We start from the raw sequence: 24,791 nt of genomic DNA on the forward strand, positions 1-24,791 counted from the left end.
CTGGATCGGAGCATTTTTTAGTTCACTTATTATTTTTTTTTTAAGATTTATTTATTTTAAAGACAGAGTTACAGAGAGAGGTAGAGACAGAGAGAGAGGTCTTCCATCTGCTGGTGCACTCCCCAGATGGCCGCAACAGCCGGAGCTTTACTGATCCAAAGCCAAGAGTCAGGAGCTTCCTCCAAGTTTCCCACTTGGGTGCAGAGGCCCAAGGATTTGGGCCATCCTGTACTGCTTTCCCAGGCCATAGCAGAGAGTTGGATAGGAAGAGGAGCAACTAGGACTAGAATCGGTGCCCATATGGGATGCTGGCACCACAGCACCAGCCCCAGCTCTCACTAATTAAAAATGTCTGTGACTGCTTATGTGAATACCTCGTGGTATCGGACCACAAGTTTATTGGAATTTTCCTGAAACATACATGGACTAACACACTCTTTCTTCCAGTTACATTTAATTTGAATAAAGGAGCATGCACGTCAGCAGGAGCAACATCTTCCAAATCAAGGTGGGTTCCATGAACTTGCCTAAAAACTTCAGAATTTCTGTGAAGGGTTGATTCCTACATTTTGTTTTAAAGATTTATTTATTTATGTAATTGAAAGGCAGAGTTACAGAGAAAGAGAGAAAGGGAGAGAAAGAACAAGCAATCCTCCATCCACTGGTTCACTCCCCAAATGGCCACAATGGCCAAAGATGGGCTGATCCAAAGCCTGGAGCCAGGAGCTTCTTCCGGGTCTCCCATGCAGGTGCAGGGGCCCAAGCACTTGGGCCATCATCTGCTGCTCTCCCAGGCACATTCGTAGGGAGCTGGATTGGAAGTGGAGCAGCTGGGATTCTAACCAGTGTTCATATGAGATGCTGATGTTGAAGGCAGTAGTTTAACCCACTACACCACAACACTGGCCTCTGTGCTTACATTTTGAAGTATTGTGAATCATTTTTGTCTGGTTGCAATTTTCTTCTTTATTGGTTTGTTTTGTGCGTTGGTTGGGGTTTTGTTTGCTCTTTAGCAAGTGTTCGTATTTGACAGTGATGAGATGGTTTTCTGTGCTGAGGAAAAGCACATTTTTATCAAATACTTTCACACAGAGAACCTTTTGGTTCTCCATTAATCATTCTCCATTTAATGCTATTTATTTTCTTATCATAACCTACTTAGCCCAGTCTCAATGTTAGGTAAGGTGTACATTTTTCTGTTTTATTTGCTGTTTCTGTTTTCTTTTTTAAGATTATTTAAAAATATTTCTTTATTTTCATGTTTTTAAAATATTTGTTTATTTATTTAAGAGGTAGAGTTGCAGACAGAGGGAAGAGACAGAGAGAAAGGTCTTCCGTCCGTTGGTTCACTTCCCAGATGGCCACAAGTGCAGGGGCCCAAGCACTTGGGCCATCCTCTGGTGCTTTTCCAGGAGCATTAGCAGGGAGCTGGATCAGAAGAGGAGCATCCGAGAGCATCTGGTGTCCATATGGGATGCTGGTGCCGCAGGCGGAGGTTTAGCCTACTACACCGTAGTGCCGGTCCCTATGTTTTTTATTTGGAAAGACAAGAGAGGAACAGGTGTGGTGTAGCCGGTAAAGCTGCCACCCGCAGTGCCGGCATACCATGTGGGCGCTGGTTCCAGTCCCGGCTGCTCCACTTCTGTGCCTGGGAAAGCAGCAGAAGATGCCCCAAGTGCTTGGGCCCCGGCACCCACATGGGATGAAGTTCTTGCCTCCAGGCTTTGGCCTTGTCCAACCCCAGCTGTTGCAGCCATTTGGGGAGTGAACCAGTGGATGGCAGATCCCTCTGTCTCTCCCCTTTCTCTCTCTAGCTCTGCCTTTCAAATAAATAAAAAATATCTTTAGAAAAAAAGACAGGATAGACAGATACACAGAGACGGAGAATGCCCACCCGGTGGTTTAGTCCCCAGATGCCCGCGATAGCTGGAGACAGACGGGCTAAAGCCAGCAGCTGGAAACTCAGTCTGGCTCTCCAGCATGGATGAGCCCTCACCCGCTGCCTCCCAGGTGCACACTAGCAGGAAGCTGGAATCTGAAGCACAGCCTGTACTCAGAGCCCAGCACTCTGTGGTATGTGAGCATCGCCAACACATCTTTAACCATTACGTCCAAAGCCCGCCCCTGTAATGTGATTTTCTGATAATAGAAACTGTTGGCAATCTATCTTCTTACCACCCAGTGTGGTGTAAATGCACTAGTAGGTACTCAGTCATAATTGCCTTCCCTTTTAGATGGCATAGTACAAAGCAGGATTGGCAAGCTGTTTCTGTAAAGGGCCATATGGTAAGTATTTCAGTTTTTTGACCATATGTTTTTGTCAGTACCACTTTACTCTCCTTTCCTATTGAGAAAGCAGCTGTAGACAATACTACATGAATTCAATTCATCGGTATTCTAATCAAATGTTATCTGGAAAAGCAGGTTGTGGGCTTTAGGTGGTAGGATTTAGCCCTGAGGCTATAGTTTGCCAAAACCTGGTATAGCAGGTAGTAAGGCAGTTCTATCCTTTCACATTATCTTCTCTTGCAGCTGTAATAAATTCTTTCATCAAATTTTTATCTGCTGTTTGCGATGGATAATGCATCCAGTTTTGTTATGGAGGTTAAAAAACATGAATAAGACAATATATTGAAGTACCAGTATCTACTAGGATTTGGTCCTATGCTGGGTGATGTTTTTTATGTTACTTTGTAGTTTACATGTGAAGCTCTGTGTTTTGCTTTGTTTGTAGGCTAGTACTTATTTGTATGTCTGAATAAGTGGCTAGGAGAATTGATGAAAGCAGGTAGGCTGGGTTACCACTATATCTCGGGTTCAAAATGACTTAGGTTAAGCCCCAGCCTAGGATACCAGCCTCCCATATTAGAGTGCCTGGGTTTGAGTCCCAGCTCTGCTTCTGATCCAGTTTCCTGCTAATGCACAACCTGGAGGCAACACACAGTGGCTCAGATTGTTGGGTCTCTGCCATCCATGTGGGAGAGCCTGATGGAGTTCTGGCTTCTGGAGTCAGCCTGGCCCAGCTCTACCTGTGAACCAGCAGGTGGACAGTCTCGCCATCTGTCTGGCTGTTTCTGTTGCTCTTACCAATAAGTCAAAATAAATAATGAACATTTTTAAGAAAATGACTTGCCAGATGTCCTAACTTAGATGAAAATATTTCAGACTGAACACCTACATTAGAAATTGGTCAATTGGCTTCTGCATGTATTACATTTAGAAAGAATTCGCTAATGTTGGTGTGATAACCACCTGGAACACAAACTCAAAACTGTATCATAACACACATGCCTTAAAGTTTTAGACTCTTAGGCTTTTATCTCTATTATCTTTTTTTTTTTTTTTTTTTTAATTTAATAGGCAGAGTGGACAGTGAGAGAGAGACAGAGAGAAAGGTCTTCCTTTGCCGTTGGTTCACCCTCCAATGGCCGCCGCAGCTGGCGCACTGCTGCCGGCGCACCGCGCTGATCTGAAGGCAGGAGCCAGGTGCTTCTCCTGGTCTCCCATGGGGTGCAGGGCCCAAGCACTTGGGCCATCCTCCACTGCACTCCCGGGCCACAGCAGAGAGCTGTGGGCAACCGGGTCAGAATCCGGCGCCCCGACCGGGACTAGAACCCGGTGTGCCGGCGCTGCTAGGCGGAGGATTAGCCAAGTGAGCCACGGCGCCGGCCTCTATTATCTTTTATGATTTGTTATTTCTAGTTGTAGATCAATGTTAAGGTTAGTTCCAGTGAATCCCAGATCTGTCATCTTTGTATTAGTTTTCTGTAGTTGCTATCATAAATTATCACAAGCTGGGTAGTTTAGAATAGCTAAAATCTGTCCCTGGAGGCCCGGCTTCTGAATTCAGTGTTGCACAGTTGTGCTTCCTCATCCAGAAGCTCTTGGGGAGAATTTATTCCTTGCCTCTTCTTGGCTTCTGCCTTCCTTGGCCTGTGGTTGTGTGCCTCCAGTCAATACCAACAACTTTGTGTTTGCTCTTCTGCATGTGGATTTTTCCACATGTCAAATCTCCCTCTGCCATCCTCTTAAAAAATAGGGGTGATTGCACTGGGGGCCTGCTGTAATAATCAAGGATAATATCATGTTACGGTCTTTAATATCACTTGTAAAGACCGTTTTTTCCAAATACAGTAATATTTGTTAGGGGTGAGGACCTGGTAGCTTTGGGGCATCTGTTCACCTGCTATACTCCTAGGCCGAACCTTGACATTATCAGTAAAAATATTAGTTTTTTTTGATCAAAGTTCTGTGAATTTTGTCTCAATTACATATATCAATATGTACATAGTGTCACAGGTAGCACCTTTAAATGACTCAGCTAAATGTTTCTTTTCTGGAATTATGGAGCACTTTTTTAGATGCTGGGATTTTTTCTCCTGGTGTATCTAAAACCTAGAATGAACTAAATAATGTAAGTATCAAAATGGACATTGGAGGCTATGTTGAGACCTAAAACAAGCCCAGCTTCTCCACTGCTTGAAGAAGGACTATTTAATTCCCTTTCTGTTTTCCTTTGGATTTCTCTATCTCCTTTCATAGCTCTAAGATCCTCTTGGGTACTGAAAATAGAAATCTAGGCTGTGCCAGAGGCTTGTACCTTCCACGTCCAATCTGTTAATCCTCATATCTTGCCTTGATTTTAAACCCATATTAACCCTGTCTCAATCTCTCACCACTCTGATAGAACCTTGATATGCCAAGCAGAAAGATCTAAACTTATATTCTTACCATGTCATTCTCCAAGTAAAGTCTCCCCATGTCCAGTATCTATAAGCTGCTTTTGATTTTTTTTTTACATACTGTTATATGACCCTTGTGATCTGGGATGTCTCCTGCCCTTCGCACCCTAGCTGTATGAAGTTCTTTTTAGTCCCTGATTCTGCTGAAGGGTCTTCATCTTTCTTGCCTTTGTATCTACTGTTCCTACTTTCTAGAATGCCCTTCCAGTGTGTTCTTCCACTATAACATGAAATGCTACTGGGCTGTTCTGATCATCTTATCTTCATTGCTTGTTGCATTCTATGCATTTGATAATGCTAAATTCATTTCTTCATAGACAGTTTTCCATTAGGTTTATTTGTGTGTGTGTGTGTGTGTAGATAAAATTGGCCATTTTAACCATTTCTAAATGTACAGTGCAGTTGGATTAAGTACATCCACACTTTTATGTAACCACCATCCATCTCCAGGACTTTCATTATCTCAAACTGAAATTCTGTACCTTTTCAAACATTTTTTGGCCATATGTTTTTGTCACAAGCACTAAATTCTGCTTTTATAGAGAGAAAGCACCTGTAAACAATGCTACCATTCTACTTTTTGTTTCTATGAGTTTGACTGTTCTCTAGGTACCTCATACAAGTGGAATCCTGATATGTTTGCTTGTGCCTGGCTAATTTCATTTAGCATGATGTCTTCAAAGTTATTCCATGTTTGTAGCATGCACTAAAATTTCATTCTTATGTAAGGCTGAATAATACCCTACTGTATGGACATACCACATTATGTTCACCCATTTATCTGTTGGTGGACATTTGGGGTCAGTACTTTTTGACTATTGTGAATGTTACTACTTACACCCTGGTATGCAGATTGGTTCCAAAACCTTACTTTTAGTTCTTGTGTATATATACTCATGAGTAAAATTACTGGACAGTATGGTTTTCCTGTGTTTCATTGTTTGAGCAACTATCATACCATTTTCCTATATTGGCTGCAAGATTTTACATTCCTTCCAGTAATGTTGAGTGATTCCAGTTTCTCCACAGCTTGGCCAACACTTTTGTATTTTCTGTGTTTTTAATCATAGCACTCTTTCTAATGTGAAGTGGCATTTCGTTGTGATTTTTTTTGTTTGTTTGTTTGTTTTTTTGACAGGCAGAGTGGATAGTGAGAGAGAAAGAGACAGAGAGAAAGGTCTTCCTTTTTGCCGTTGGTTCACCCTCCAATGGCCGCTATGGCCGGTGCATCGTGCTGATCCGAAGCCAGGAGCCAGGTGCTTCTCCTGGTCTCCCATGGGGTGCAGGGCCCAAGGACCCGGGCCATCCTCCACTGCCGTCCCGTGCCATAGCAGAGAGCTGGCCTGGAAGAGGGGCAACCGGGATAGAATCCGGCGCCCCAACCGGGACTAGAACCCGGTGTGCCAGTGCCGCAAGGCGGAGGATCAGCCTGTTAAGCCACGGCGCCGGCCTCGTTGTGATTTTGATTTGTATTTGCCTAATGATCGGTGAGAGTTGAGCATCTTTTCATGACGCTTATCAGCCACTCGTGTATCTTCCTTGCAGGGTTGTGTGTTCAAGTCTTTTGCCCTTGCTTTAATTGTTAATGACCATGTTTTCCAAGTTTGGGACAGCTGTAAATAACATGCCCTGGTAACTATAATATTTAATTTCTGATTGAATTATGGGATAAAGACTCAGTAAGTGAAGCTTTCCAAAGGCAAAACCTTAATTTATATACACAGAAACCATCTTCTTTAAAGATAGAGTGGGGGACTCCCGAAGTGCAATCCTCTGTGTAGAAAAACCAGAGACTTTAGTTGACTGCAAACCGAACATGAGTCCTGAAAGTAACCTGGCACTAATGAATCCAACGCCACCATAAATATCCAAATAAACCGAAATAATTCTATTGTGTTTGCTACTGGTTGTATTTTTTTCTTGGTTGTCTTCAAGGTAACTTTATGTAAATATTTATCCTTTGTTTCATCCTCTGTGAATGACACATTAAATGACTAGACAGATAAGAGTGACTGAGTTAGCAAATATTAATAGAGTATCTATTTTATGTACATTATAAGGTACTTTTACAGGGGTAAAAAATACAGCCCCTTCCCTTACTGTAAGAGAGGAGTCACATATGCACATATGATTATACTTCAAGTGGAATGTCACCCATGGCACAAGATGCTAGGGAAGTTCAATTCTCATGAAGAATGGATCTTAAAGAATTTCAACAGAGGGCTGGTGTTGTGGCCCAGTGGGTTAAGCTGCTGCCTGCGACACTGGCTTCTCATACAAGTGGCCAGATCAAATTCCAGCTGTTCCATTTCCATTCCAGCTCCCTGCTAATGTGCCTGGGAAAGTAGTGGTAGATGGCCCAAGTATTTGAACCCCTGCACCCATGCGGGAGACTTGGATGTGTTTCCAGTCTTCTGGCTTTGGCCTGGCCCAGTCCTGGCCATTGCAGCCATTTGGAGAGTGAACCATTGGGTAGAATATCTCTATCTGTCTGCCTGTTTCTCCCTCTCTCTGAGTAGAATATCTCTCTCTGCCTGTGTCTTTCTAACTCTGCCTGTCCAACAAATAAATAAAAAAAATTTTTTAAAGATTTATTTATTTATTGAAAAGGCAGAGTTACAGAGAGGCAGAACAGAGAGATCTTCCATCAGCTGGCTCACTTCCCAAATGGCTGCAACGGCTGGTGTTGGGCCAATCTGAAGCCAGGAGCCAGGAGCTTCTTCCAGGCCTCCCACACAGTTGCAGGGGCCCAAGAACTTGGGCCATCTTCTACTCCAGGCCATAGCAGAGAGCTGGATCAGAAGAGGAGCAGCTGGGACTTGAACCAGCACCCATATGGGATGTTGGCGCTGCAGGTGGAGGCTTACCTGCTATGCCACAGTGCCAGCCCCATAAATGAAAATCTTAAAAAAGAATTTCAAAAAGTGGAGATAAAAAGGGAGACTGTTTTATTTATAAAATGAGACATATGCAAACTCTCAGTCTTGAAACACATAGTAGCAGTCCATAGTGAAATGGTCACAATGGCCGGTGTGTGTCATTGGTCAGGGGTAATGATAAGTGGGTATTCTTGGGCCTGTGATTCATATTGTAGATTGACACTAAAGAATTTTTAATTTATGCTGTAAGTGGCGTGTTTAGATCTTTGCTTTTAAAAACAACTGATAGTTATGTGCTAGACTGCTAATCATTTTAAAACATTTCATTTAATCCATGCAGTCTAGCTAGAAGTTGGGTCATACTAATTTCCCCATTTATAGGTGAAGACCTGAGACTTAGATCAGTGAATCAGCCCAGGTCCTGAAAGAAATAGTCTCAAACCCCGACCTGCCCGACACCGCACCCTGTGCTACTATCCTTCGGCTGTATGAATTGTAGTAGCACAATTGAAACGATAAGGAGAAAGTGCGAGGAATTAGACAGGACAGGCTACGTGTTCTCTTACTGCTGGTAGTCCGGTAGGACAAGCACCCAGGCCCTTCATCATCCTGATTAACTGCTATGAATTACATAAGGAGTTTATCCTGTATAGTTAACTTTGCACTTTGTGAAACATCTGACTGTGTATAGTTGTTATTAACGAGCATGGTTCTGTTGATCAGTTCCTTGGGGCCGAGTGCACTGAAGACACTAGGGAGTGCAGCAGCAGTGAAACGAAAAGAATCTTCCCAGAGCTCAGCTCAGGCCAAAGAAAAGAAGAAAAAGAAATCTGCGCTTGATGAAATCATGGAGGTATGGTTTAGGGGCTGTTTATGGATGCTTTAGCAACTGGAATAGTGTGGTTCAAACCTAAAAAGCTCAATCATTTTTTTTTAACCATTTATAGATTAATACAGATTTTCTTTATTAAAGATTTACTTATTTATTTGAAAGAGTTACACAGAGAGAGGCAAGGCAGAGAGAGAGAAAGAGAAAGAGAGAGCGAGCGAGAGCGGTCTTTTATCTGCTGGTTCACTCCCCAATTGGCCACAACAGCTGGGGCTGTGCCAATCCAAAGCCAGGAGCCAGGAACCAGGAGCAACTTCCAGGTCTCCCACACAGGTGCAGTGGCCCAAAGACTTGGGCCATCTTCTACTGCTTTCTCAGGCTATAGCAGAGCTGGATGGGAAGTGAAGTAGCCAGGACTTGAACCAGCGCCCATATGGTATGCCAGCACTGCAGGTGGCGACTTTACCCTCTGTGTCATAGTGCCGGCCCCAATTAATACAGATGAATACAAAGTCAAAAACTTTCACATATGAGGCTGGGGAAAGGGAACCTAAATGCAGTTTTATCCAAACAGAGTTGGCAACCCTGGAGCAAATAGGCTTATTTTCTTGCTTCAAGTGCTGTTTTTGAAACTCTGCATACGTTATGGTTAGTAGAATTCAATTAGGAGGGATTAATGGTAATTGAAATCAAGATCCTCCATGTATCCTAGAATAATCTGTAGAAGGGTTGGTTTTCAGATTTATTTATTTATTTGAAAGGTATAGTAAGAGAGAGAGAGACAGATCTTCGTTCTGCTGGTTACTCCCCAGATGCCCCCAATGGAAGCCAAGAACCCAGAATTCCATCTGGGTCTCCCACATGAGGGGTTAGAGTTCAAGTGCTTGGGCCATGTTCTGCTGCTTTTCCAGGCACATTAGCAAGGAGCTGGATTGGAACTGGAGCAACCAGACTTGAACCAGTGCCCCGATATAGGATGCCAGTGTGGCAAACAGCAGCTTAACTCACAGAACCACAGCACTTTTTTTTTTTTTTCTTTTTTTTTAAGCGTTAAGAGGGAGTTAGACACACAGAGAGAGAGGTCTTCCATATGCTGATTGACTCCCCAAATGGCTGCAATGGCTGGAGCTGAGCCAGTCCGAAGCCAGGAGCCAGGAGCTTGTTCTGGGTCTCCCCTGTGGGTGCAGGGGCCCAAGCACTTGGGCCATCCTCTGCTGCTTTCCCAGGTGAATTAGCAGGGAGCTTGACTGGAAGTGAAGCTGGGACTGAAACCGGCATCCATATGGGATACTGGCACTGCAGGCCAGGACTTTATCCCACTGTACCACAGCACTGGCTCATAGAAGGTTCTTAATGTACTCCTAAATATTCCGTTCTCTCTTCTAACTCATGGACTTACTTTATCAAATAATTTGTAAATAAGTAGAAGAAAAGAGGAAGAACAGAGAAGAGAAAGGGCATATGAACACAAGAAATTTTTTTCTTTTAATATAATTATTTCTCATCTCTCCGTGTTTTTTCTTTGTTGTGAAGGGGTGGGAGATTACCATGCATGGTTCTGTGTTACTCATCTCACACTATGCATGGCAGTCTGGAAAGTTTCTAGTGTTTACAAGATGAATACACTATGAAATGGTGGTAATTCATTATTCAACAATATTGAGCCACTGTTACATTCTGAGTATTTGGGTAAAGTTATGGATTGTATACCAGGGACAAAAACACTGTCCAAGTTTGTCATGGCCCTTTCGTCCTAATGAGAGAGCCATTCAGGAAACAGGTGATCCATGAATAAACATGCACAGTTCCCAACTTACGGTGGTTCAAATTAAAATTTTCCAATTTTATGATTGTGCAAAAGCGTGCTTATAAGCACCTCTTTTTCACTTTCAGTACAGTGTTCAATAAATTACATGAGATATTCAGTACTTAATTATAAAATAAGTTTTGTGTTAGATGATTTTACCCACCTGTAGGCTAATGTTATTAGTGATCTGAGCATGCTTGGAGTAGGTTAGGCCAAATTATGATGTTTAGTATGTTAGGTGTATTAAATAAATTTTTGACTTACAATATTTTCAACTCATGATGGGTTTATCAGGATATGACCCTGTGATAAGTTGGGGAGCATCTGTATTGAATAAATGCTGAGTGCAAAGGAGATATGAGGAATGCATTATGAAAAGTGCTAACTCAAGAAGTATCTCGGCTAGTTTAAGCACAAAAGGAAAGGCCCATGTAACTAGAGCATAGGAAGCATAAGATGATAGCACTTGGGGCCGGTGCTGTGTTGCAGTGGGTTAAAGCCTTGGCCTGAAGCATAAGCACCCCATATGGGTGCCATTTCATGTCCCGGCTGCCCCACTTCCGATCCAGCTCTCTGCTATGGCCTGGGAAAGCAGTAGAAGATGGCCCAAGTCCTTGGGCCCCTGCAACCACATGGGAGATCCGGAAGAAGCTCCTGTGGCACAGCTCTGCCCATTGCCGCCATCTGGCGAGTAAACCAATGGATGGAAGACCTCTCTCTGTCTCTACCTCTCTCTGTAACTCTGTCTTTCAAATAAATAAAATAAATCTTTAAAAAAAAAAAAAAAGATGATAGCACTTGAGGACAGAGCAGTAGAGGAAGTTTATTGCAGAAATCTTACATGCTATGATGGGGAATGTTTGAACTTAATTCAAAATAAAATGAGAAGCCCCATCTCCCTACTTTAACCACAGTGCATACTACATCTAGAATATTCTTTGTTGAAATTGGAAGTTGAAAAATATTAAATGAAGTGTAGAACCAATCAAAGAATTACATTATTGGATCTTAATGAAAGTTAGTACTTAGGGTTAAGAAAGAAAAGACATATATAGCCATACTGCCCAAACAACATTTTTTCTTTGGTCACACTCTCATTTATAGTTCTCTTAGGGTGTTTTTCTTCCCTTTCCGTCAGGAAGTTTACTATAATTGTTAAACAGGGAAGCTCCATTTTGCTATCAGATTATATGTAACCATGATGTGCTAAATTGGTCTACGTGTTGTGTTTTTACTATGTGAAAACTTCATGCGTTTACCAGCTTCTAACAGTTACGTGGGAGAAAGCAGAACGAGAGTGAGGTAGTGCTAACCATGTAGTAGTGACTAGAGAGGGATTTTGTTTGGATCACTTGACTTTATTATATATATTTTAAAATAAAAAACTAATTACAAGCAATGTTTATTTGTATTTATCAGAGTTTGCAAATTTTATGGTTGTTCTTCTGTAAAGTGTGTCTTTTGTGTGTTCTGTAGATTGAGGAGGAAAAGAAAAGAACTGCCCGAACAGACTACTGGCTACAGCCCGTAAGTATTCAGGTGGAGCTTCTTAAGTTCTAGATCTCCCTGTAAGTGAATGATTTACATAGCATTTGAATATTTCTAAATTTCTAAACTTATGTAAATTTCAAAATCTGTATAAATTATATATAGATAGAGTTATAATTCAGAATGACATTTCTTTGTTGTATCTTTAATTTTTTTTTTTTTTTTTTTTTTGGACAGGCAGAGTGGATAGTGAGAGAGAGAGACAGAAAGGTCTTCCTTTTTGCCATTGGTTCACCCTCCAATGGCCGCTGCGGCCGGTGCATCACGCTGATCTGAAGCCAGGAGCCAGGTGCTTCTCCTGGTCTCCCATGCGGGTGCAGGGCCCAAGTACTTGGGCCATCCTCCACTGCCTTTCCAGGCCGTAGCAGAGAGCTGGCCTGGAAGAGGGGCAACCGGGATAGAATCCGGCGCCCCAACCGGGACCAGAACCCGGTGTGCTGGCGCCGCAAGGCGGAGGATTAGCCTGTTAAGCCATGGCGCTGGCATATCTTTAATTTTTGATTGCAGCTGGCTTAGAGGACTACAGCATGTTTAGAGGCCTGTAATATTCCTTGAGTTCAGTGAGAAATTTGTTTATGAACCTCTTGATTTTGAGCCTGGAATTTTTTTCAGGTTTTGCTGTAACATAAAAGACTGTGTTTTTCAGAAATGAACTTAAAAGGTAAAATTGTAAATGCTGAGGTATTGCTTTTATAATTTACAGCCTGTTGAATTTAGAATAATACCTGTTTAGGCATTTTGTAGGAAAGAACAGATTTTAATTTTACAGTCTCGGGCTTCATATTTTATTGCTTTTTTATTATTCCTTGTTAAACATTTTAACATTTACCATGGCTTTTATTTTATTTTTTTTTTATTTGACAGAGTTATAGACAGTGAGAGAGAGAGAGACAGAGAGAAACGTCTTCCTTCCGTTGGTTCACCCCCCAAATGGCTACTACGGCCGGCGCTGCGCCGATCCAAAGCCAGGAGCCAGGTGCTTCTTCATGGTTTCCCATGCGGGTGCAGGGCCCAAGGACTTCAGCCATCCTCCACTGCCTTCTTGGGCCACAGCAGAGAGCTGGACTGGAAGAGGAGCAACTGGGACTAGAACCCGGTGCCCATAGGGGATACCGGCGCTGCAGGCAGAGGATTAACCAAGTGAGTCATGGCCTTACCATGGCTTTTAAAAGATAATTATTTCTGGGGCTGGTGTCGTGGCTCACTTGGTTAATCCTCCATCTGCGGCGCCGGCATCCCATATGGGCGCTGAGTTCTAGTCCCAGTTGCTCCTCTTCTAGTCCAGCTCTCTGCTGTGGCCCGGGAAGGCAGTGGAGGATGGCCCAAGTGCTTGGGCCCCTGCACCCGCATGGGAGACCAGGAGGAAGCACCTGGCTCCTGGCTTTGGATCGGCGCAGCACCGGCTGTAGCAGCCATTTGGGGAGTGAACCAACGGAAGGAAGACCTTTCTCTCTGTCTCTCTCACTGTCTATAACTCAACCTGTCAAATAAATTAAAAAAAAAAAAAAGATAATTATTTCCAAGGCAGAGAGACAGAGAGCACAATTACATACACTGGATTCACTCCCAAAGTGCCCAACAGTCTGCCAGAGCTAAAACCTGGTGACTCAGTCTGGGTCTTCCATGTTGGTGGCAGAGCCCCAGGTATGTAAGCCATTACCTGCTGCCTCCTAGAGTCTGCATCAGCAGGAAACTGGAATTGGGAGCGAAGTCTAGACTCGAACCCAGGCACCCTGATATGGGACACAGGCTTCTTAGCCACCAGACCAAACATCTGCCCCACGTAAAACTGTCTCCAAAATTATTGTCTATTGACTTTCTGTTTTACTGAGATGTGAAGTTTTCATAAACCTTTCAGAGTGCCCTAGTTAATCTAAAAAAGCTAGTTTGGGGGCTGGTGCCATGGTGCAGTAACTTAATCCCCCGCCTGTGGTGCTGGCATCCCATATGGGTGCCGGTTCTGGACCTGGCAGCTCCTCTTCCAGTCTAGCTCTGCTGTGGCCTGGGAAGGCAGTAGAGGATGGCCCAAGTGCTTGGTCCCCTGCACCCTTGTGGGAGACCTGGAAGAGGCTCCTGGCTCCTGGCTTCGGATTGGTGCAGCTCCGGCCGTTGTGGCCATTTGGGGAGTGAACCAATGGATGGAAGACCTTTCTCTCTGTCTATAATTTTACCTCTCAAATAAACAAATAAAATCTTCAAAATAAATATTAAAAAAACTAGTTTGATCAACAGTAGGAGAATTTTTTATTTGAAAAATAAGATTAATAATAGACGTGGAAGTGGAGCAGTCCAAAGTTCCAATTCAGGTCTTCTAGTCATTATCCCAAGAGTATAAAGAAACTCATAATTTTGGTTCCATGTCTTGGTTTATCTCTCTATACAATAAGAAACATTTCTTCTTCTTTTTAAAGACATTTATTTGAAAGGCAGAATTATGGGGAGAAAGGAAGAGACAGCGAAAGAGGGAGAGGTCTTCATCCACTGGTTCACTCCTCAGATGGCCACAACTGCTAAGGCTGAACCAGTCTGAAGCCAGGAGCCGGGAGCTTCATCTGGGTCTCCTACATGGCTGGCAGGGGCCTAAACACTTGGGCCATTTTCTGCTGCCTTCCCAGGTGCATTTGCAGGGAGCTGGATTGGAATCGGAGTAGGCGGAACTTGAGCTGGTGCTCTGATATGGGATGCCAGCATCACAGCTACGACTATACTGTGCCACAACACCAGCCCCTGGTTTGTCCCTTTGGTAAGCATATTGAAAAAAAGAGGAGGAAGGCAGAAAGAGTTACTGAGGAAATGTTTTCCCATTCTCAGAAAGCTTAGAATTCTGTTGTTATTTATTTAGCAGAGCAGTTACATTTTACTGTGGTGTTGGTGAATATGATTTAACAGCAAGAACTAAAACTGAAAAGATAATATGCATCTTTCCTTTCATCTTTTGGTTTTTGTTATTGTTATTTTCTAGGAAATCATTGTGAAAATTATAACCAAAAAACTTGGAGAGAAATATCATAAGAAAAAGGGTATTGTTAAGGTGAGAATCTGAGTTTTTTAATATAATTTTTTTAAAAAGAAGATAGTGGGGGATCCAGTGAAACTCTTATTCCTTGATAATCAAGTTTAAGTAGGAAAAGCCCTAGTGTTTAAAGTTCTTGAATATTCTATAAAATGAAAGCTTAATTCATAACTGTTGGAGAAATATTTCTTTTCCAACCATAATCTATGCTTAACTTTGGTCTGTTTTACTGGAGCAAATAGTATATATGAAATCTAATTGGCATCTCTTAAAAACTCAGCACCCATGCCTTGCTCTTAGGACTTTCTTATGTCTTCCTGAGAGACCACCTTTTTTTAGCTCTCAGGCTGTTCTGACTGCGTCCTTTCTCTTCTGTTGCCTTTCCTAAATGCTGTTTCTTTCTAGTACCCAGATTTGTATGTGCATAAATTACCCTTTGCCAACTTAGAACGAGACAAAGCTACCCCTCTTGCTAGATTTCTTAATTTCTTAGTCCAAAATCAACAGTCTTTTATTCGTTTCAGATGAAAGCCTTAACTAAACTTTTTTCTCAAAAGTTTTTTTTTTTTTCCTCTAATGTGTTTATTTGAAAGAGCAACAGAAAGAGAAAATGAGGGAGATCTTCCACCTACTGGTTCATTTCCCAGATGGCTGCACCAGCCAGCTCTGAGCCAAGATGAAACCAGGAGCCAGGACATCTATCCTGTTCTCTCACATGGGTGGCAGGGCCAAGCATTTGGGCCGATGTCTGTTGCCTTCCTAGATAGATTAGCGGGGAGCTGGATTGGAAGTAGAGCAGCTGGGACTCAGACTACTAGGGCATTCCAGGTGGCAGTATATCCCTCTGCATCACAATGCTGGCCCCCTTCTCTAGCTTTGAATTGGGGTCTTTATTAAGAACTGTAGACTGAGAAATCAGTGTCATTCATGGAGGGAGTTCTTCTTACTTTTTGATTGGAATTTCGTTTGCTTTCACCCTTCTAAATGAGTGTTCGCCTATTTCTTTTATTATAAAAGTGTTCATTTTACATGACAGGAGGTAATTGACAAGTATACAGCTGTTGTAAAGATGATTGATTCTGGAGACAAGCTGAAACTCGACCAGACTCATTTAGAGACAGTAATTCCAGCACCAGGTAAATCTGTTTGTGGATCCTTTCACACACTGAGAGCCTTTGCATTCTTGAAACCATGGTTCGTTCACATGTCTTGTTGGCTATAGATAGGCTACCTTTTCAGAGATATTAACTGCCAGTATAAATGATCCTCATTTGACATCTGGTTATATAATAGCTTATCAGTCCTCTGATCAGGTTATTTTGTGGCATGAACGGTTTCCCCAACCTACAATACTTTTTTCTTTCTTGAAGCCAAACACAGACATCTGTGGATAAAGTCATTAATATTAGGCTTATTACTAATATATTTCTTACCTAACTGAAATAAAAATAGAAGTCTATGTTATTTTGCTCTCCCTTCCTTACTTAACTGTCTGCTATTTGAGTTCTACTTACCCATCTCTAAGTAAAAACACTCTTTTGGTTAGGTATTGCCTCTGGTTCAAAATCCCTGGTGGTATCACTGCTGGTGCATTGATGCTGTCAGTCTCCAAACTTCCACTTTTCATATCTTTTCTTCTTCTTCTCCCTAAAGAAAAAAAAACTCTTCTTAAGAATAGTTTAGAGGGGTCGGCGCTGTGGCATAGCAGGTGAAACCACTGCCTGCAGTGCTGGCATCCCATATGGGTGCCAGTTTGAGTCCTGGCTGCTCCACTTCCAATTCAGCTCTCTGTTGTGACCTGGAAAGGGAGTGGAAAATGGCCTTGGGTCCCTGCACCTGCATGGGAGACCCAGAAGAAGCTCCAGGCTCCTGGCATCAGATCGGCCCAGCTCTGGCCTTTTGGCCATTTGGGAAGTGAACCAGTGGATGGAAGACCTTTCTCTCTCTCTCTGCGTCTGCCTCTCTGTAACTCTGCCTTTCAAAGAAATAAATAAATCTTTAAAAAAAAAACAAAAAAGAATAAATTAGAAAATTTTTTTAGCTTTATAAAGGTATAATGGATGTACAATAGATCACACACATATACAAAATACACAATCTGATAAGTTTTAACCTGTGATGACTCCCTTGAACCCATAACAATCAAGAGAATATATCCCTTGGCCGGCGCCGTGGCTCAATAGGCTAATCCTCTGCCTGCGGCGCCGGCACACCAGGTTCTAGTCCTGGTCGGGGCGCCAGATTCTGTCCCGGTTGCCCCTCTTCCAGTCCAGCTCTCTGGTGTGGCCCGGGAGTGCAGTGGAAGATGGCCCAAGTCCTTGGGTCCTGCACCCACATGGGAGACCAGCGGCCAATGGAGGGTGAACCAACAGTAAAGGAAGACCTTTCTCTCTGTCTCTCTTACTGTCCACTCTGCCTGTCAAAAAAAAAAAAAAAAAGAGAGAGAGAATATATCCCCTTGTTTCTCTGTCTAATCTCCCCCCCCTCTTTCCTCAAGCAGCCATCCATCTGCTTTCTGTCTGTGTAGATTAGTTTGCATTTTTCTAGAAATTTTTAACAATAAAATCAAATCATGAAAATTTATTTTTGTTATCTTGCTTCTTTCAGCATAATTGTTTTGGATTCCCCCATGTTGTGCGTGTGTCTGTCACCATGTATTGTTGCCAGGCAGTATGCCATTTTGATATACTGCAGGCTTTTTTTTTTTCATCCAGTCACCTGTTGGGTGTTTGAGTTACTTACTATTTTGTGCTATTAAAAATAAAACTGAACATTCATGTACCAGTCTTGTGTGGATATATGATTTCTTTTCTCTTGGGTAAATACTTAGAATGGCTTAGTCCTATGGCAGCATAAGTTTAAATATTTTTTAAACTGCCATACCAGCTTATGAATTTTAAAAAGAGATAAAAAAGCCATTCTCTTATTACTTGTAGACTCTGAATATTTTCTCCAAGTACCTTATTATCCTTGGTTTCTAAAATTAAAATCTATTCCTTTAATATAAATGAGGACTCTCTTTTTTTTTTTTTTTTTTTAAATATTTGTTTATTTGTTTGAGAGGCAGAGTTACAGAGAGAGGGAGGGAGAGAGAGAGAGAGGTCGTCTTTCCACTGGTTCACTCCCCAAATAACAGCAACACCTGGAGCTGGGCCCATCCGAAGCAGGAACCAGGAGCTTCTTCTGGTCTCCCACATGGATGCAGGGGCCCAAGGACTTGGGTCATCTTCCACTGCTTTCCCAGGAGCATTAGCGGGGAGCTGGATCAGGACTTGAATCGGCACTCATATAGGATGCTGGTGCCACAGGTGGAGGGTTAACCTACCACAGCATAGTGCCGGCCCCAAATGAGGACTCTTAATGTTAGAATAGCCGACATCCCCACACTATGCTTTAGAATCCTGCAGCTCTTACGTGAGCAAGAACTTCTAAAGGAAGGGGTTTTTTCATTCATTTGGTGTAACAAGGTAGAGGGGAAAGGTCATCTTCATATTAACTTTTGTATTCTTTTCTGTTGTAGGAAAAAAAATTCTGGTTTTAAATGGAGGCTACAGAGGAAATGAAGGGATCCTAGAATCCATCAATGAAAAGACTTTTTCAGCTACTATTGTCATTGAAACAGTAAGTGTTTACACAAAGACAGAAATTTCAAAATGCTTTAAAAAAGTGCCGTAGTTCTTCTTTTAGTGGCTTGATCTTTGTTTTATTTTAGAGTTTGGATGTTTGGTTTGCCTCCTCTCCTGTTTGGAAATCTGTACTCTGTAAGCCGACTACCTACATTTACCATTGCTAAACTATTTTATGTTCTGATTACAAAAATGCATACTCACTGTATAACATCTAAACAGCATAATCTGATATAAATAATTCTAAAAATTGCCCTTATTGCCCAAGCCCAGTAATAACCCTCATTAATAATCTCTTTCTTTCTAGCCTTTATACAATGTATGTAATTTTGTGTGCTGGCCTTTTTTATTTAATTTCATAGCTAATATAGAACTCAGTATGGCAGAAGAAAATTAATGGAGGAAGTATAGTTAATGGGAAAGGATCCACAGAGATCAACTTTTTTTCTTTTTAATATTCTCTCTGCTTAAAGGGATTTAAAGTGGCAGAGGTCAGTAAAATAATTAAAGAATTCTGACATAAATGAAATCATTTATTGATTTAGAACTGATAGTTCATCTGTGAGTGAGGCCCAGAGTGTCTTCATATGGGGAAATACTCTTCTTAGAACTCTGAATTACTGTTCTACATATCTTCATTACTCTAAATGAAAGAATTTCTCATCTCAAGTACAATTTTAGTCTTTGCAGGGGGAATGAGAGCCCTTGGGAGAGAGTAATTAAAGTTTAGACTGTTTCCATGAAATCACCCATTCTTGCCATATTTTATGTGCTTTCTTAGTTCTTCTCCCCTAAACCCTGTCATGGACTTGTTTGAGAATATAAATCTAAGAAAGGTTTTCTAGAAAAGCCACTTAGGTCCTTATTTGAGAGAATTCACACTTAAGTGAATTACAAAAAAAAAAAAAAAAAACTTTGTGTTTCAGACTACTTAAAAACTGTCACTAATAAAACTATAGGGGGAAAAAAGGAAAAGGGAATCTCACCTGGCACTGAGAAGTATTTCTGTTTGACGCAATCAAGAGATGAATTCATTTGGAAAACTCCGATTTTCTATGACACGGTACAGGGTGTTGGGAGAACTCCCTCATGTTTACTTCACATACTGATTGGCCTTCACTCTCTCATTTCATAAATATCTACCAAGTACAGGTCCCACTTTATGTTTTCATCTAAGCTGGAAACAAAAGACAACCAATCCCTGTTGAGCACATATTAGATCCTATACTTTAGTAGAACCAAAGAATATCTTTGGTTCACAGTTTGTATGATTTTCAAGAGTTAATTTCATACTCTTAGTAAACTCACAGTTCTGTCTTCCTTCTTATTTCTTTAATTGCTTACAAGGCTGTCTCGAGGTAGAACCCCTGAATAGAGACACATAAAAAGCCTTTCAGGTTGATTGTAAAGCAACATGTGTTTCTGGGAGAGAAAATTCACCTCCTAATATGGTGTTTGTGTGTGTCTTTCTCCCTCTTTCTTCCCCTCTTTCTCTCCCTCTCTCTCCCCATCTCTTTTTGAGCCTGCTTCTGTTTAAAACAAAGAAATCTGTGTGTGCATATTTCTGTATGTGTCTATCATGTCCTCATCTTTGACTCGAACTTTTCAAGTGGTTTCTCTTATTTTTATTATTTTTGGTGTCTTAACTTTCATGTCAGCTGTCATCATATTTGAGATTTATACATTTATTAAGCACATTTTTAACAGCTAATAAATTGTTCCAAACATCCTCAACCTTTTAGCTATTTGATCGTTGAACCCAGATGTCTAGCTCGTTTTTATTCTCCAAATTCATAGCTCTTATCAGAGAGTGTAATTGATTTTACACCTTCAAGTGCAGTGAAAACTTCAGCCAGGGTTATACTTTTGTGGGAATTTATTTCCAAGGATGGCATTTAATACAGCAGTTTTAAGGAAAGTTATGATTCTTAGGTTTCAAAATAAAATTTCAGCCTGGGGTTGGAGACCTCTCCCTCTTCCTCATCAGACTTGGTAATTAGAAAATTGTTGTGCTCATAATCATTAAGTCCCAGTTACTGTCCTGAGCACCTTTATTGCCACTGCTCTTATCCTAACCAGGAATAATGGGGCACGGAAGGGATTAGGAAACAAGCAGAGAGGAATTAAGTCACTTACTGAGGGTGGGATTTGAACTTGGGCTGTCCCAGTCCTGAGCCCATGTTCTTACCTTCTGTGGTGCCAGCTATGATCCACTTTTGTGATAGATACTGTCCTTCATTAATCATTTTCCCCTTTCCTTTTTTTGAATATGAACAGAAGAAAAAATACATATTTAAAATTGGAATCATTTTCTGTAGTATAGATCACATAGATAATCACCGCTGAAGTGGACAAATGTGTTTGAATACCTGTATTGCTTACAGTATGGATATTATCCATGTGCTCCAACATGGATAATGGCACAAATACTACAAGTTCCCCCTCTTAAAATATGAAATGAATATGAGACGACAGCATGGCTGTGGCCTTGCTTAACCACAAGGGGGACTAAGAAATGTAGCTATCTACCCTGTCAACAGAGAAGAGACAGAGCAAGGTTGCACTGAGGTATCCAATGATAACACGTTTCATTAGCATATGTTAGTTACCTTAATAGTATTTTAGGAATGTGGAAAAGGTAAATTTGTATCCCTAAGTGTAGCATCATTTTCTTATCTTTTAAAAAGCTACAGATGTATTTTTAATCTTTTCTCAAATTATTGTCATTTATAGGGACCTTTAAAAGGACGAAGAGTTGAAGGAATTCAGTATGAAGACATTTCCAAACTTGCCTGAGTTTGAAAATTTGTTAACAACACATTAAAATCCTAGAACATCAAATTGGTGTTTGCCAAGGCGTTATGAGAACTCTACTGTGTTAGGGTGTTTCTTTTGTATAAAGCAAATGAATTTATTTAAATGTTACTATATGAGGTGAGCATTTCACCTAGTGGTTAAGTTGGGAGGCAGCAGGTAATGGCTCCAGTAGTTGGGTCCTTGCCACCCGTGAGGGAGACCTAGGCTGTGGTCCTGGCTCCTGGCTTTGACCCATCCAGGCCTAGTTGTTCGAGTCATTCGGGGAGTGAACCAGCAAATGGGAGCTCTCTGTCTCTCTGCCTCATAAATTAATTAATTAAAAATATAAATATTACTGTATACTTGTTTAGCTAAACTTAATGGAAAAATCTAATTATGTCTCATGTAGTATCTGAAGTGTGATTTTATCCTTGTTATTTTTGGTTCCTTTGTAATATTTCTTGATGATTTTTAAATTCTCATTGAAGAATGTTATTGTAAAGCATTGTATATAAGACAATTTAACATAATTGAAATCTTTCATGTATTCTAAATTTATATTTTTAGTAGTAAAGTTTAATTATTAAAATTTTCAAACTATAGATATAAAGCAGCTTTATTGCCATATAATTCACACACTATACAATTCACTAATTTAAAGTATACAATTGAGTAATTTTCAGCATATTTACAGAGTTGTGTGATGATTTCAGCTAATTGTTGAGAATATTTTCATTTCGCCACACAGAAACCTTTTACACAGTTAATCCCTATTCTAAACCCTAGACCCTACTAATCTACTTTCTATCTCTATGGTTTACCTCTTCTGGACATTTTATATAAATGGAATAAAACAACATATACCTTTTATGACTGCCTTCTTAGCCTAATGTTCTCACATGTATCATTGTGTCATAGAAGTACTTCATTTCACTTTATTGCCAAATACTGTTCCATTGTATGGATATACCATATTTTGTTTATCCATTCATCAGTTGGTAGAATTCCACTTCTCAGCTATTATGAATAATGTTGCTATGACATTCACATAGAAGATTTTGTGTGGACATACACTTCAATTCATAAAAACTGTTACACCATGTTTAATATTTTGAGAAATTCTTTTTTCCAAAGTAGTTGCATCATTTTACAATCCCACCAGCAATATTGAAATGTACGTTTTTTAAATCAATAAAGAGAGGAAACACATTATTTTGGGTTGCCAAAGACATGAAACCCACCTCATCCTTCTTTATATTTCCCTACCCTATAAACCATGGGAATTTATACTAGTTGAATATCCCTTATCTGAAGTCTTTGGGACCAGAAGAAGTATTTCAGATTTCAGTTTTTAAAATTCTAGAATATTTGCATAGACTATCACATCAGCCTCCCTACTCTGAAAATGGTGCTCAAAAAGTTTTAAAATTTGGGATATTTGGGGTTTTGGAGCATTGCAGGTTAGGGCTGCTCAGCCTGTGGTTCATGTAACTGAAAAGGAGCAGACCCTAGCTGCTCTCTGCATCTCTGCCGCCTCGGTGTTGGCTGCATTTCCAGACGCTCTCAGAACAGCAAGCTGACTCCCCGCCTGTCCAGATTTGCATCTTACCCTATATTCAGAAGACTGTCTTCTATAACACTTCAAACAAAAGGCCCCAAATGGACTCTTTAAGGGATCACACCTGGACAAGTCACTGAAGAAAAGGATGGAATCGGCTGATTAGCCAGACCAGTCATATCCTTGGGCCACCGTCTCACTTGCACTAGGAGTGGGGGAGGAGTGGTTTCTTCTGTTGTCAAAAGATGGGAGAATATATGCTGGCAGCAGGAACAGAGGAAGCTTATAAGAAATAAAGTGGTTTTTGACCTGCACTGTGGCATAATGGGTAAAGCCACCCCCTGCTTTGCTGACATCCCATATGGGTGCCGGTTCAAGTCCGGCTGATCCACTTCTGATCCAGCCTCCTGCTAATGCACTTTGGAAAGCAGCAGGAGATGGCCTGAGTGCTAGGGCCCTTGGACAGAAGCTCTTGGTTCCTGGCTGTGATCTGGCCCAGCCCTGGCCATTGTGGCCATTTGGGGAGTGAACCAGCAGGTAGAAGATTCTCTATGTGTGTATGTGTGTGTGTGTGTGTGTCCTCTATAACTCTTTTTATTATTATTATTTTATTGACATGCAGAGTGGACAGGGAGAGAGAGAGACAGAGAGAAAGGTCTTCCTTTTTGCCATTGGTTCACCCTTCAATGGCCGCCACGGCCGGCGCGCTGCGGCCGCCACACTGCGCTGATCTGAAGCCAGGAGCCAGGTGCTTATCCTGGTCTCCCATGTGGGTGCAGGGCCCAAGCACTTGGGCCATCCTCCACTGCCTTCCTGGGCCACAGCAGAGAGCTGGACTGGAAGAGGAGCGACCGTGGACAGAATCCGGCACCCCGACCGGGACTAGAACCCGGGGTGCCAGAGCTGCAGGCAGAGGATTAGCCTATTGAGCCACGGCGCCGGCCCTCTATAGTATAACTCTTTTAAATAAATAAATCTTAAAAAGGAAATATGATGTCAGTAGCTTTATAAGAAATGTCTTTCAGGGAGAAATTAAGGTTCTTCAAAATAACTTGCCATCATAGTATCACGGAAAGAACACTGCCTGGGTTTTGGATTATGGCAGACTTTAGACTGACTTTTGGCCATTGGATTTACCAGCTTTATAATCCTGGCAGGTTAGCGTTCTTGGATTTTAATATCTTAATGTGTAAATTACAAAACCTGATGTGTTCCTGTAAGGTATTATGAAACCAAGTGTTTGAGACATGCCCTAGTGTAAATCTAGCCTGAGGACTTTTCCTAAGGAGAATGAGTCGTTAACAACAGTGTGAAGAAGCTTGGCAAATTACGTGTGCCTCCCCCCAAATCTGCAAGTTTGGAATCAACTCTGGTTTTCTCTGTAAAAAAATATTTTAGCCGGCACCGTGGCTCAATAGGCTAATCCTCCACTTGTGGCACCGGTACCCCGGGTTCTAGTCCCAGTCGGGGCACTGGATTCTGTCCTGGTTGCTCCTCTTCCAGTCCAGCTCTCTGCTGTGGCCCAGGAAGGCAGTGGAGGATGGCCCAAGTGCTTGGGCCCTGCACCTGCATGGGAGACCAGGAGAAGCACTTGGCTCCTGGCTTCGGTACGCCGGCCACAGCGGCCACTGGAGGGTGAACCAACAGAAAAAGGAAGATCTTTCTCTCTGTCTCTCTCTCTCTCACTGCCACTCTGCCTGTCCAATATATATATATATATATATATATATATATATATGTATGTATTTTACGGGAGGCCATTGTAATACAGTGCTACAGACGCTGCTTTGGACACCTGTGTTCCATACTGAAGTGCCTGGGTCCAGATCCCTCCACCACTTCAATCCAGCTTCCTACTATGCACACCCTGGGAGGCACCAGATCTTGGGTTCCTACCACCCGTGGAAGCCCGATGCAGTTCTGGATTCCCAGCTTCAACCTGGCCAAACCTGGGCTAATGTGGACATTTTAGGAGTGAACCAAAACGTGGAAA

General features: G+C 41.7%; 1 protein-coding gene across 1 annotated transcript in view; it reads left to right on the forward strand.

Moving 5' to 3' along the window:
• The window catches only part of KIN (Kin17 DNA and RNA binding protein), a 42,973-nt gene extending 19,531 nt beyond the window's left edge, over positions 1 to 23,442 (forward strand). The window contains exons 7-13 of the mRNA XM_062210941.1: positions 448 to 508; positions 8,345 to 8,474; positions 11,734 to 11,784; positions 14,768 to 14,836; positions 15,855 to 15,954; positions 18,339 to 18,439; positions 21,178 to 23,442. Of these exons, the coding sequence (XP_062066925.1) occupies positions 448 to 508; positions 8,345 to 8,474; positions 11,734 to 11,784; positions 14,768 to 14,836; positions 15,855 to 15,954; positions 18,339 to 18,439; positions 21,178 to 21,240 (575 nt within the window). The 3' untranslated portion in view covers positions 21,241 to 23,442. The remainder of the gene's footprint in view (positions 1 to 447; positions 509 to 8,344; positions 8,475 to 11,733; positions 11,785 to 14,767; positions 14,837 to 15,854; positions 15,955 to 18,338; positions 18,440 to 21,177) is intronic.
• Positions 23,443 to 24,791: the final 1,349 nt, after the last annotated feature.

This window comes from Lepus europaeus, chromosome 14 (assembly GCF_033115175.1).
Source record: "Lepus europaeus isolate LE1 chromosome 14, mLepTim1.pri, whole genome shotgun sequence".
Lineage (NCBI taxonomy): Eukaryota > Metazoa > Chordata > Mammalia > Lagomorpha > Leporidae > Lepus > Lepus europaeus.